Below are 13,410 nucleotides of genomic sequence, written 5' to 3'. Positions count from 1 at the left end.
AATCGGCCGGTGGCAGCCGTAGCTGTCGCACAGTGCCAAAAGTCGTGGTCATGGGCTCCAGCACGGCGTCCGAGACCACGATCAACACGAGCACGGATAGCGCCAACACTATGCTCACCATGGTAGGTAGGGTTAACAGTAAATATATTATATATATATATATAGATACACACGCCTTTTATCAAACAGCGTTGGCGGCACGTGACGCGATGCAAATTTGACCGGACGTGGGTGGTGCATATAACGTCAACATAAATAGGTACTGCAGAATGCCCATGATTTGTACACACGAGAGCGTATTGCTGATATTATGCCAATGTAATGTAATTAAAAATTAAAATTAAAATTGGCATTTGAATCAAAATTAAAATCCGCGATTAAAGTGGAATTCGTGTCTATCGCCGCAACATCGAGAATTTGTCAATTAAGCTCGCCTATTTATTATTTACGCGAAATATATATTATATATGTTATTATGCGACTATGTTATTATAAGACTTGAATATACCTGTATAAAGCGTAATGTTAATCATTATATTGTTAATATTAACATTAATAGTAAACTACATTATATGTATATTATACTTTTACAAAGCAATGTAAAGTCAAACACAAACTTCAGTTAGTTGAGTATCGTCAGCATTAAATATTATTACGCGATATTAAATGGTAATTAGGTATGTTAATTGATGAAGTGCGCTCTATATGTGATGTTGCATCGCGGCAATCAGTCGAAGAAAGTTAGTAAATTACGCGCCGATCAACGAAACGTTTCCATATTTATTTTCTTTAATGAATCCATACTGAAAAAAGTACGTGTGTTTTTTGCATTGCGTTGGGATTTAATAGACACCTTTGCGTGTTTAGTATTCATTTCAGACCCTAGTTAAGCATGAAAACCAACAAGAGGACATGGTATTTAAAATTAATTTTAAATGAATTAATAAACACGCCCGAATTAAATGAACATTATTATGAAAATCAGATGTTTTTCCTTATAAAGCGCAACCGAAAGAAGTGATTAATGCGTTTGGATTCGTGAAGTAATGAGCAAATATCTCCGAGGAAATTTGAGATATCATCCTTTTAGATTACCAATCACTTTGAAGATATTCATTCATTACTTTTATGCAAACTCGGACACATCAATCAATTTCTGAAATGATAGGATGATACGTTTAATAAATAAGAAAGAAAATCTGGTTTCATGCGAAAAAATCTGAAATGTTGCACGCGAGGTGGTATAATTCGTGGTATTTTTAACATTTCCTTAGAAGAATAATCGATGTATAATTTATGTATGATAATCCAGACCAGGAGCCGATATGTACGTTTATGAAAAAAATGAATCGAAAAGTCCTCTTATCATTTTATAATGATCGCAACAGTTAACGAAATATATAATTTCTAAAAATAAGCAGGTAAAATCAATGTGTATTACAACATTAAGATATCTTCCCAAGTTCTTTATGAAATATCTCAAAGATATTTCTTAAAAAAACCTCTTAAAGATATATCCTAAAGTTGTCACACGTTGATTTTAGACATGCTATTAGATAACTAAAAAAAAAGTTGCGAAAACTGTAAAATGGTAGAGGACTTTCCGAGTTTAGTCCGCTCTGTCTAGACAAGAGCGCTTTGTCAAAAATTGCGGGATCCTATATATAACATCCTATATATAAGCATACGCTGAAATATAATAAATACTCGAATAAAATTCTCGCGATTGACTGTGAGCGACATTGCGTATTGTTTGAAAAAAAAAAAAATGGCGTACGCGAAATAATTCTTATCGATTATAAAATATATCAAGATAAATAATTCAGCATAAAATAATTCGCTGGCTGCACGATTTCTTTCCATTCTCCAGGTAACGACGACAGACGGGGAGCAGCCGGACGACAGCTTCGATCTGATCGACGTGCCGGCTGAAATGTCGCCTCCCACTACTGCTCCGTCACAATCGTCCATCCCTCCTGTTGGTCATCGGGGACATTCCGACGATACGCTCGGGGGCAACAATAATTCGTCGCCGACGTCGCCCACGTCACCGATCTCTGTCGCGGCGCCGATCGCGGCGAATCAAACCACACCGCCGTTACCGCTTCCGTCGTCGCCCATGACCCCGCTTTGCGCCTTCGACGGGACCGAGATCGCCGGGCCCTCGAATCGTTGCATGCGCATGAAACTCGATTCAGGTCAACAGGATGGTAACAATAAGACGGCCACCGGTACCTCTATCAATCAGGGTCACAACGCGAGTAATAGCGAGGGTACGGCGACTCTTCCATCACTCACGTCGATAGTTCCCACGCACCATGAAACCAGATTTACCTTCGGCGGCAGCGGCAGAACCCCGCCTCTTCCAGATCTCAGAGCCGCGGATTTCTTTAGGTAAATTTAACTGACTTTTCGGTGAATAAAGATCCCAGTGAAACGCGATTAGACGAGGAACAGCAAATAAGTACTATAGAGACAGCGCGATAGAGAATAAATTTTATACTAGATAAATAGATTTTATTTTAAAAAATTTCATTTCGTAGTGCCGATTTGAATGAGAAAATTGTTGATCGATGTTACGGTGTAATAAAATTTACGTGAAATTTAGAAAGTAAAATCAGAAGTATTGAGATGTCTAAAGAGTACTGTGTGAAACGTTCGGCTCCCCTGTCTTAACCTTCCTAAAGATACGAATTTTAGAAAGATTTAGGAAAGAGGACGAAAAATATATTAGGTACTACAGAATTATATCTACAGTCAGTTATATAATATTTTCCTTTCTTCGATTTTATATCGCTATATCTCGTGCAATAATTTCCAGATTAAAGATCTCCATCTCTGCTTTGAGTAAAGATTGAGATTTTTCAAGGGAATTAATGTAACTGTTTTACTTCTACCATCTTTTCCCCTCGGGATACAAAATTTACAGCTATAATAGTTATTAGAAATTTTTTTAATTGACCTCCTGGGCTCAATTTTACTTCAAGTTCGGATAAGAGTTAGGGGATATCTTCGATTCGATGAATTCATCGATCACTGCAATCCATCTGCACATAATCGCAACGGATTCCGTATTCTATAATCGTGTTTGCATTCAGCACCCCCGTGAGAGGCTCGGTGGACGCGGGCCAGCCCGATTCGGTCGACACGCAGTCTTCGATTCGAAATCTGATGGCTGCTCAGGAGAAACACAACGCCAGAGTGGGATATCAAATCGATTATGCGACCGGTGGAAAAGTCAACTCGATTCAGGTGAACGCAGCGGAAAAGGGCACGATCGAGCACAAGCGCAGCCAGAAGAGGCCCAATATCAATGTGACGACCAATCCGCTCGATATATCGCTTATAAGTGCGACTCAGCCATGCAATACCCAGGGCTGTAATGTTCAAAGTAATGCGAGTACGAAATCGCGAGGACGATCAGCTGGTGAGTCTCTTGAGAGTTTTTTCTTGTATTTTTGCGAAATATATATACACACATATATATATGTGTGTGTGTGTGTATATAGAGAAATCCCCTCAGTACAGTACTACATTCTCAAGTAGTTTAGTCGCCCTTAAAGGCGACATCAAGACTCATTGAAATTACGACGGGGACGACAGACCACATCGCAACTCTTATCGGCGATAAAAGAAAGAAAAAAGAATTTCTATGTTACGTTCTATTGGCCCCCACCGACTTCGCGCTCTCACGAATTTCTAGGCGCGAATATATTTCTCCCCTTCTCTCAGTCTACCTCTTCCCTCCCCCCCCCTCTCTCTCTCATTTTGATCTCGTTGCCAAATTCATATTCATATCAGTTATTCGATGAGCTTGGATCCTACTGATCGATCACTCGTTCGCGGTTATCATTACAAATTAAGAGGCAGAAAACCGGTAACCTCGGTTAGCATCGATCGAGCGAGCAACTCTCGATTTTACTCTCTAGATGCGTATGTTACTTAAACGGGGCTGCCAATCGCTCTAACCAGTTAACCAAGACTATCGATCCAGTCTGCAGTCGAGATGTTTAAGTAATTCCACTTAGGGAACTCACTGCCTCTAGATCGTGTGGCAGCTATACACTCTATGACTTTTATAATCTTGATTGCAACACAGAGAGAGACCGTCTGGAAAAGTCTAGTCAAACACGGAATTCCATTTTCATTGAATGTAATTGAAAGCTGTCAAAATTAATTAAATTAAAATGTCACAACGTGACTAATCGTTAGAATATATATTGTAGTGCTTTCTTTATCTGAAAATATAAATTGCTTTATTTTTATCCCGCGTATCAATTTCAACGATAATCGCACAAATTGCAAGGAATAAAATACGTCTAATCAGATTTAGCGCTAATTGATATCGACGTGAATCGATTCCATTTTGTGCTTTTAATATAATGTACGTGCGTGCGTATCGCGTATGTAAGGAGCTGCGCACAATGAACGGAATAGGTAACAAGGAATAGAGAATAAGAATTTCAACCTATCGGAAATCATGTGTATACTGGAAATACAGTTTCTCTTAAGCTGAAATTCTTATTCTCTATTCTCATTCTCTGTTTCCTACTCCTTTCATTGTGCGCAGTCCCTTAACACGTGTGTGAAGCAGAAGAGAAGTAAAGAAAGAATGAGAAAAATGGACGGTATCTGTAAGGAAATCAATTGATGTTCTTTTTTTTCAGAATCTCATCCACTCGTTTCAGCCATTCATTCATGGGTCAGGCTCTTTTTCCCGTTTTGCGCAATAGGTATTACATAGTCCGGCGAATAGATCATATAGGCATCGTATCCATACCAGGGCGACCGTTGAAAGCGCATGAAACTTATGCGACGACGACGACGACGACGACGACGACGTAGATGACGATGACAATGTAGACGTAAATGATGACGATGACGATGTAGACGTAAACGACGATGACGTAGACAATGACGACGATGGATGCGTGAATGAGTGAGAACAAATGGAAAATATGATCTGATCAAGATAAAGTGCTTCACACAATTCGGCGGCCGCCCTTCTTAACATGGATACATAGTAACACAAATGTGACTATGCGAATGCGCTTGGGCTTGTTTTCTTTTGTTCTCCCATCTCTTGTTTTCACTGCGTCTCTCTCTCTCTCTCTCTCTCTCTCTCTCTCTCTCTCTCTCTCTCTCTCTTTCCTTCTCTCTTTGCGTTGTCGATCAACTGCTTGCGCCTCTGTCGCGTGAATCTCAGCAATGGCAACGGCAACGAGTTGCGAGGACGACGATGATAACGATCTTGTGATAGAGAGTAAAAAAATAGCACTGTCCTTTTGGGATGTCGACAAGGAATGGACGATATAGCATTGCCGCAGTGATACTTATATCAATCGATATGCATTACCAATTGCAGCGCTGATCCGCTCAAATGTCGACACAAAAATATCGATATAGGCAATAACAAAAAAAAAAAACAAAAAAAAATTAAAATCTTTTAATAAAGCTATAAAAATATATTGCAGAATTAAAAACGGAATAAAATGAAAAAAATGATAAAATAATTATGAAAACTTTTTTGTAATAGCTGTATTTACTACATTAGATGACTATTTGCTATGTTATAGACGGCTATTTAATTTACTGTATTGCATATATACTGTATTATAGAAAATATATTATTTAAGTTTAGAGTGTTTTTCAGCAATGGAACAATCACACACGTACGTTGTATGTATAACACGGTGTATGTAATACACAGTGTCGACTTGTAGCTGTATAACGTTACTTATCTTTTTTATTTCATCGCCAGAGTAAAATAATGGAAACAGTTTTATATCTGAATATATTCGAATGTGATCATCTTGAAACCTTTTATCGGTGTATCACTTCCTAGAAAAATAAATGGTAATAAAGCATAAAAATTTGGTATTCGTGAAATGATATTAAATGACGGCACAGCCGAACACAGCATATTAGCTGCGTACGATTGGTTGCGTTCAGCAAACTCAACTGTTGTGGGGCGGATCCTTGAACGCTCGTTGCTATTGAGTATTCTTTTCGATCAGCCAATCGCAGCGAGCGCTCACGGATCCGTCCCGTAACAGTTGAACTTGCTGAACGCAACCAATCATGTACAGCTTTTTTTTTTTCATGGCCAGGATTTGATTATAAAGTCTAGTGTAAATGCTCTACAAAATATTTTAAAGAATTCTTTGATTGGTCAATCAGTAAAAGTCTTTCTTCTAATTGGTCAATCATATGTTTCGAAGCATTTATAGCCCTTTAGTGGATCGCATCCGAAACTAATCAGTAATTTGAAAAAAATGGCGGAGGGCGCCGCTTACGGACCACAAGTCACGACACTCGCGGCATCAATGCGTTGCAATCTCACGTATCGAAAGTGGATATACATGTAGACATATTTCATATTTTGACATAACAAATATCACTGATAAAATTATCCATGTTTTTTATCAGTCATTGGAAAAATATCGCTAAAGATATTTCGAGGCCGTATCATCCAGCCTAATATCGTCGTCCTAAGCTCGTTGTCTCGCGAAGTCTGTGATGGTAATCAGTGTCGTAGCCGAGGGAAATATCATCGTCAGTGTTTTGGTTGTTGATTGAAAATCCGTTGCGTGTGCAAAATACACTGATCGGCTTAGTGTGATTTCTGTCGCCGTCGTAAGCTAAACCGTTCGCATAAACACTATTTTAAAATTCACGGAGGATTAAAGAAACGTCTTAAAAAAAATAAATCTAGAAAAATGACTGAGAGTCAATTTAACCTCCACTTTATTCGATGCTTATGGGAACGATTCATGAAGGAAGAGATAGAATTACATTGTGTTACAGTCTCTTATTTATTATATTACCAATCTGTAAAATTAAACATATATTTTTTAAATAAATTCTCTACTTGTTATGTTGAAGTTTGTATCTCGTGAGATACAAATTGAAATTATACTGTTTATTATAATTTAATTGAAAAAAATTTGTATACTTTCTAAGCAAAACTGTAGATACATTTCATTATTAAAAATTTCTACCTTTTCCACATTTCTGCTTTCTCTTCTACTATATGTATTACAAAATGTGAATTTTGTCGTTATAGATAGATAACTAGATATAGATTCATCGAAGATACCACGATATATTGAGAATTAAAATTATATAATTTCGTCGAGCTGAATATTTTGAATGCTGCAGATAAAAGTGGAAAAATTGTATTTTATTATATAAGCACATACAGTATTTTCGACTCGCACAATTTTTGTCGCATTAAATATAATTAAGACTAGTTTTCATGAGTACGAGTTTAATTAAAAATGTATTTCGTATATGCAAAAACTATCATTTAGTACTATCATTTTATATGTAGCTGCATTAAAAGGTCGAGAATTACATATTTAGTTATAATTTCTCTCTTTCTCTCGTTTTCTCTTCAAATTTTAATTAATATAAATCTTATAAAAATATTTATATCAATGCAAACACGTGTTTGAAAGGGAGTGAAAGGTCAAGAAAATTAAAGTTAATTTTATCTCAATTAAAGTCAAGGATTGTGTGAGCACGCAAGATCACTCACGATTACAATTAGATACTTTTTTGCATTAGTTTAGCATCGAAATCTGAAAAACTCGTCGAAATTATATCAGCAAGCTTATTTCGTAATTCTTAACATAAATTTTGTTATTGTTAACTGAGAATTAACGCCGCTGCGCAGCTTTTTACTGTAGTAAAAGATAACGAAATTTAAGTTAAGAGTTACAGAACAGGCCTGGAATTTTAATTTACGCGCGATATCGATTCCAGCAACGCGATTGTTTGCTTCGGCTACGTCACGCCGTTTAGCAACTCGGAGGAGAAAACATGGGAATGCCGCTTGAGACTCTTGCTATCGAATCACGCTTTGTCGTTTTACCTGTTTGTTTATATTCACTAGTACACACCGCGTCTGCGGGATCGCCGTCCCCGCTATCCACAATCCCTGTTATTATTCCGTTCGTCACGTCGACAGTGCCGGATGGAATCTCGGTAATTGCAATTGCGCGAGACTCGAGAGATCGCAGATTGCGGAACTTTTGTTTAAACGAGGGGTTTCCGCGTCTTAAAGATACCCATCGACTTTCGTACAGGCTGGGCTAGAAATTACTAAATGCTGAGAAGAAGCTCGGATGAGAAAAGTTCACGAGAGAATAACAGCTATCGCCTACCGTAAAAGGATTGTTGAGACGATCATCACATGTTAACGTTGATTTTAAATGTTATTTGTCTCGAAGAGGAATGACAAAATTTTATCTATAGATTTATAAGCCGATCGTGATGATTACCCATGAATTTCTTCGCGTTTCATTTTTTCTCTTTCAAAGTTCCAGAGGTCATATGCATTTCATTCTTGAAATGCTAACAATGCCTGCGTATTATCTAAAGAAGTAATTGCTACGTTATGTATGGAAATTTTTATTTTGAGAACTGTAACGATCGATCGCCGAAGGCAAGGTTTCCTAACAAAAATTAGATACTATTAAGGCCATCACACGTAAAAAATTTTAGTCGTATAATCTTAAGACTGTAAGCAAATCAGCCAATCACATTGTAGTCGAGCATTTTAAAACGTGAGATCACAATTTTAATTGTGATTAGTTGATTTACTTGAGACCTTAATATGAAACGAATACGACTAAAAAGAAGAGTCGATTAAAAAAGTGTCGATTTTCGTCTCCAAGATACACCTTAAAATATAGATCTTAAAAAATCATTTACTAGGTTTACACAGCTCGCTTTACATCGAAGTCGTTCCATTCTTCAGAAAAATAGCTATGATTGGTCAGTTTCCTAACATCGATGTTATAACTTCGGCGTGTAAATCAAGCCGTGTAAATGTGATCATTGTTCGGGTCTTTAGAAAATAGGAGATAACAATCGTTCGTCCGGGAAGTGGTGGAAACATTGCTAGAATTGCTCAAATATAGCAAAAATGACATAAGTACATTCTTCAAAGACCTTGGACTAAATACTTTCCGGTACTATCCAGGATGCACCACGTGAGAGATATTACTACTTAGTCTACTTAGCATTCCTTGACAGAAATCAGAAGCTCCACAGTTCGTCACTCTTATGGTATTTAACATAGAGAAGAATAGAATGAAATATAATCGTGTCGAATAGACGGACAAACAAACCTTATTCACATATAATACAAATGACATTAATTACAACTTAATCTACGTATTCGATATATAATACTTCTTGCAATAGAAGAAATTTTTCTCATCTGTAATTATATTTATAATTTGATATATAAAATATTATAAATTAAATTCTGTTTCGAATTTTCTTGTGAATTGTAGAACGAGCTTAAGATAAAGAGATAAGAAAATAAATGGCCAACGTGAAAGACAACGAGTGTAATTTCTTCGTTCTATTAAACTTACGTTTATCCCTTTGCGCTCTTGATCACTGCGAGCTGAAATCGTGGAAAATTGTTCAAGGTAAAGACCCTTAACCCAGTCTGTACGCTCGACGGGTAAACACTCAAACTTTTTCCATAATCGATGTCAGCATTATCAAGATTCTATCCTCGTATCGAAAAGATTGTTGCGCAGTATCATCATCGAAATGATTTACGGGTGACGGGTGACGGCGCGGCGGTTCCGTCAGGACAATCGCGCGAATGCGTCGTCAGAAACGCATCTCGCGTAAGAGTATCTTCTCGGCGATTTTGCCCGAGGAGGCAAAACGAAGAAGAGTTGCCTAAGTAAGACTCCAGAAATGCATTCTGCGAGAGCGGAATGAGAGGGGGACACGGGAACGAGGACGCGGGGATGAGAGACGGGTTCTCTCTTCCGCCGATTCGTGACCGACGAGCCCGAGAAAACAGGGGATAACGGATAGTAAATTTTTCATATCCGAAAGGCGGAAGTGGCGGCAGCAAGCGATCAACTCAGGCGACGATCGTGGTGCAACAGCCGTCTTTGTCGTTGGACGCGCCCGCGGCGACGATTCTGCTGCACCCAGACGCCGACGCCAGGCGACGCGAGGAGAACATGCGGCAGCTGCTAGATGTTGCCAACACCCTCACCCTGCAAGAGATACACGACTTCGAGATGAGGTAAGTAGATATCGATCACTGCTGCAGTTCTTGCGGTTTCACGACACGGGAAATGATACGATCTCGGTATGACATGAAGAGCTTCTTTATCAAGATTTTGCGAGACGTAATTAATGGATAATATTTAGTAAAGTATTGTATATTTTAAATATACAGGGTGCTAGTTAAGTATGTTGCCATACTCAACAGAGCGATTCTTTGGTTTATTTCAAGTAAAAAAGTCCATATAAACATGTGTCGTAAACGGCTTAGTTTTCGAAATAAACAAATTTAAACGTGTAGTAGTAATCTGTTTATTTGAAAGAAATACAGCTTGAACTAGTTAAAAACTAGTCAAAAACAGAAAAATAGGCTTCAATTTTTCTGATGAAATAAAATAATTAGATGAATTGTTGAAAATGTCCATCTTGCGCCATGATACATCGAGCCTTCTTCTCAAAGATTGACGTACACGCTCAAAGATATACCTGGTGTGTTACGTATTGCCTCGCATGAAGCAACTATTCGATTCCTCAAATCATTCTCATTCTCAATTGGGGTGGTATAAGCCAATGAATTCAGACGCCTCCTAAAGAAATAATCCAAAGGATAATTTAAGTCTAGTGATCTAGGAGGCTTTGACTTTGACTTTGTCACTTTGTTTACGATTGTACGAATGGTAACTCACGTGAAACAAGGCATATTTATGCAGGAAGATATCTCCAACGCAATTTACTGTTTCGTCAAACATTTGCGAACATTCACCTGTATTTCGGAAACTAAGCCGTTTAGGACACATGTTTATATGGACTTTTTTACTTGAAATAAACCAAAGAATCGCTCTGTTGAATATGGCAACATATTTAACTAACACTCTGTGTGTGTGTGTGTGTATATATATATATATATATATACCGCGCTCTCTCTTTCTCTCTCTTTCAAGACTTTTAACATAGACAATTTTTTTAAAAAGAGATAACAGTTTTCTGAGACGAACCAATATCATTATCAATATCTTACTCATTTTTAATATTTTACTACCTAACAGTATTTTTTAATTACATGTAATTAATAATGCGATCATCAAAATATTAAGTTATTTAAAAAAATAATAAACTGCACATACTTGACGCAGTGAACTCGATAAACATTTTTTTCTCACTTTCAAGTAAGCAGTGTTCTCTTGATTGTAATAAAAGAAAGTTTGCCCAAAAATTTTGTCAGAAGTTTTGGCCAAGATTTATTCAATATTTACAGATTTATTATATATAGAGAGAATATCTCAGAAGGAAAAATCCATACTTCGAAAGAACATCAAGCACTGTAGATAACAAGATTTATAGACACGTGTCTCATTCTAAATATGTTCCAGAACTATATATTGATTTTGTGTGGGAATTTAAAAAAGATTCTTTAGACATAAAGAGACATTGTCGTTTATAAGCTCTCGGACATACTTAAAAATAAAATATACATATATGCTTGCGTAAATTTTTTATTTTGATAACCTAATTTGATCTACAATAAAAAAAAAATAAAAAAAGGATGAGGACTTAGTATGGTCGAAACGTTTCGTGAATAAAAAAATAATAAAGGTTTACTGTTTACACCTTTCAAAGCTCGTTTATTGAAATAAACTGGTAAAAGCTCCTTTTTTTGTTGTTTGAAATTTATACGAGCGGATTATCTAATATATTTTTTTTGTAATTATTATTTATAATTTGATCTTTTTTAATTATTGTATATAAATTGACAAAGATATGTGTCACGGTTTGATATGTGTTGCCTGGAAAACTTACAATTTTTTCATCAAAAAATCTTCCTGAATTATAGTCTTTTCATAAGAAAAGTGAGTCCATGGTCCGTACAACTTTAGGAGTATCTTCAAAATGTCTTGAGAAAAAGAAAAGCAAAAGAGGAATTTTTTAACAAGAAAAATTCAAAAAGTTTTCCAAATCCAGATACGTTTGTTATATTATAGTAAAAAAAAATCAAACGATTGTAGTTATGTCGTCAAAATTACACAAGAATTTTACTTTCTTTTTAAATATCCGTGAACTTAATACTTAATAAACGATAGGTATATGTACATAAAAATATGATGCATATAAAATATAAAGAGATACACATTTTATTAATGTGAATAAAAGAATTATTATTTTTGATATTTTTAAGATTTTTAAGATTTCAACACATTTAATAATAATAATAATAATAACAACACATTTCTTAAACATTTCAAGTTGTCATACAAATTATCTTTAATAAATATATTGTATACACGTTTTTATAATATATAGTTTCTTTATTTTAAAAGTGGAACAACTCGTTCAAAGAAACAGATTTTCGAATTATTGAATGAGTTAAATAAACATTACTCTATCAATCATCAAGAGTGAATTAACTTAACTTGATAAAAAATGTTACAACTCAAAAGGGATGATTTAAAAAAGAAATCATCACAACTAAAAAATGGAGAGGCTTTTCAAGGGTTGTGAAAATGTTATTTGATTATATTAAGACTATATTTTTTTTTATCGAGACTCTCTCTCTCTCTATTTGATTAATCAATTTTTTCTGTCAAGTTGAAAAATAATTTTTCTACCTTTCTGAAAAACTTAATTTTTTTAATTGTGTCATTTTTAAAGCAAGGAAGTGATATATTCATTTAAATTAATTTCTACTTGTAATTATTATAGTGATTCACAAATAAATCATTAATTTAAAAAATTATTAATAGAAATAAACGCTTTTAACGGTCTAACTGGATCTTAAGTGCTCTTGTATAATTCTGTGTGAATTTATCTACTATATGTATGTAGTCCTTTAAACCTCTTTACCTCGGTGATCTAAAGGCTTAAGACCCTCGTACGGAATGTGCTAAAGATTCGGATTCGACTCCTAGCCGAGATAATATTTTTCGTAATAAGAATTAATTATTTACAAATTCTAATGTCATTCACTATTAAGTTTGCTGTAAGAGTATCGCTAGTCAACTTAACTCGTGATATTACTGCGGTAATTTAATAGAGTTTGCAGACTTTTCAAGTCCGAAAAGTCCATTTTGGCGCGCAGTTTAAACAAATACATACATATAATGTATAAATTCACACAGAATTATATAAGAGAGCACTTAAGATTCAGCTGACTAGATTTCAGCTAGTTAAAGGCATTTATTTCCTATTGGTTGTGTTCTCACATGTACCTATGAGGTCCTATGAGATTTAGTATTTAATATTGTTTAAAAATTATTTAGAAATATACTATGTTAAAAAAATATAGTACGACTACGTTTACGCAACTCGACCAATCACGGTCATTCCATTCTTCAGAAGAACAGCTATGATTGGCCAGTTTCATAACAT

At 35.7% G+C, this 13,410-nt stretch overlaps 1 protein-coding gene across 1 annotated transcript in view; it reads left to right on the top strand.

The window, feature by feature from the left end:
* The first annotated feature begins 50 nt into the window (after nt 1-50).
* Nucleotides 51-13,410, top strand: part of LOC108753452 — a 27,164-nt gene continuing 13,804 nt past the window's right edge. The window contains exons 1-4 of the mRNA XM_018495015.1: nt 51-122; nt 1,871-2,394; nt 3,099-3,427; nt 9,871-10,066. Coding sequence (XP_018350517.1) covers nt 51-122; nt 1,871-2,394; nt 3,099-3,427; nt 9,871-10,066 — 1,121 coding nt within the window. The remainder of the gene's footprint in view (nt 123-1,870; nt 2,395-3,098; nt 3,428-9,870; nt 10,067-13,410) is intronic.

This window comes from Trachymyrmex septentrionalis, unplaced genomic scaffold (genome assembly GCF_001594115.1).
Source record: "Trachymyrmex septentrionalis isolate Tsep2-gDNA-1 unplaced genomic scaffold, Tsep1.0 scaffold7, whole genome shotgun sequence".
Lineage (NCBI taxonomy): Eukaryota > Metazoa > Arthropoda > Insecta > Hymenoptera > Formicidae > Trachymyrmex > Trachymyrmex septentrionalis.
The sequence above is the reverse complement of the archived record's forward strand: the minus strand, read 5'-3'. Positions and strand labels throughout refer to the sequence as shown.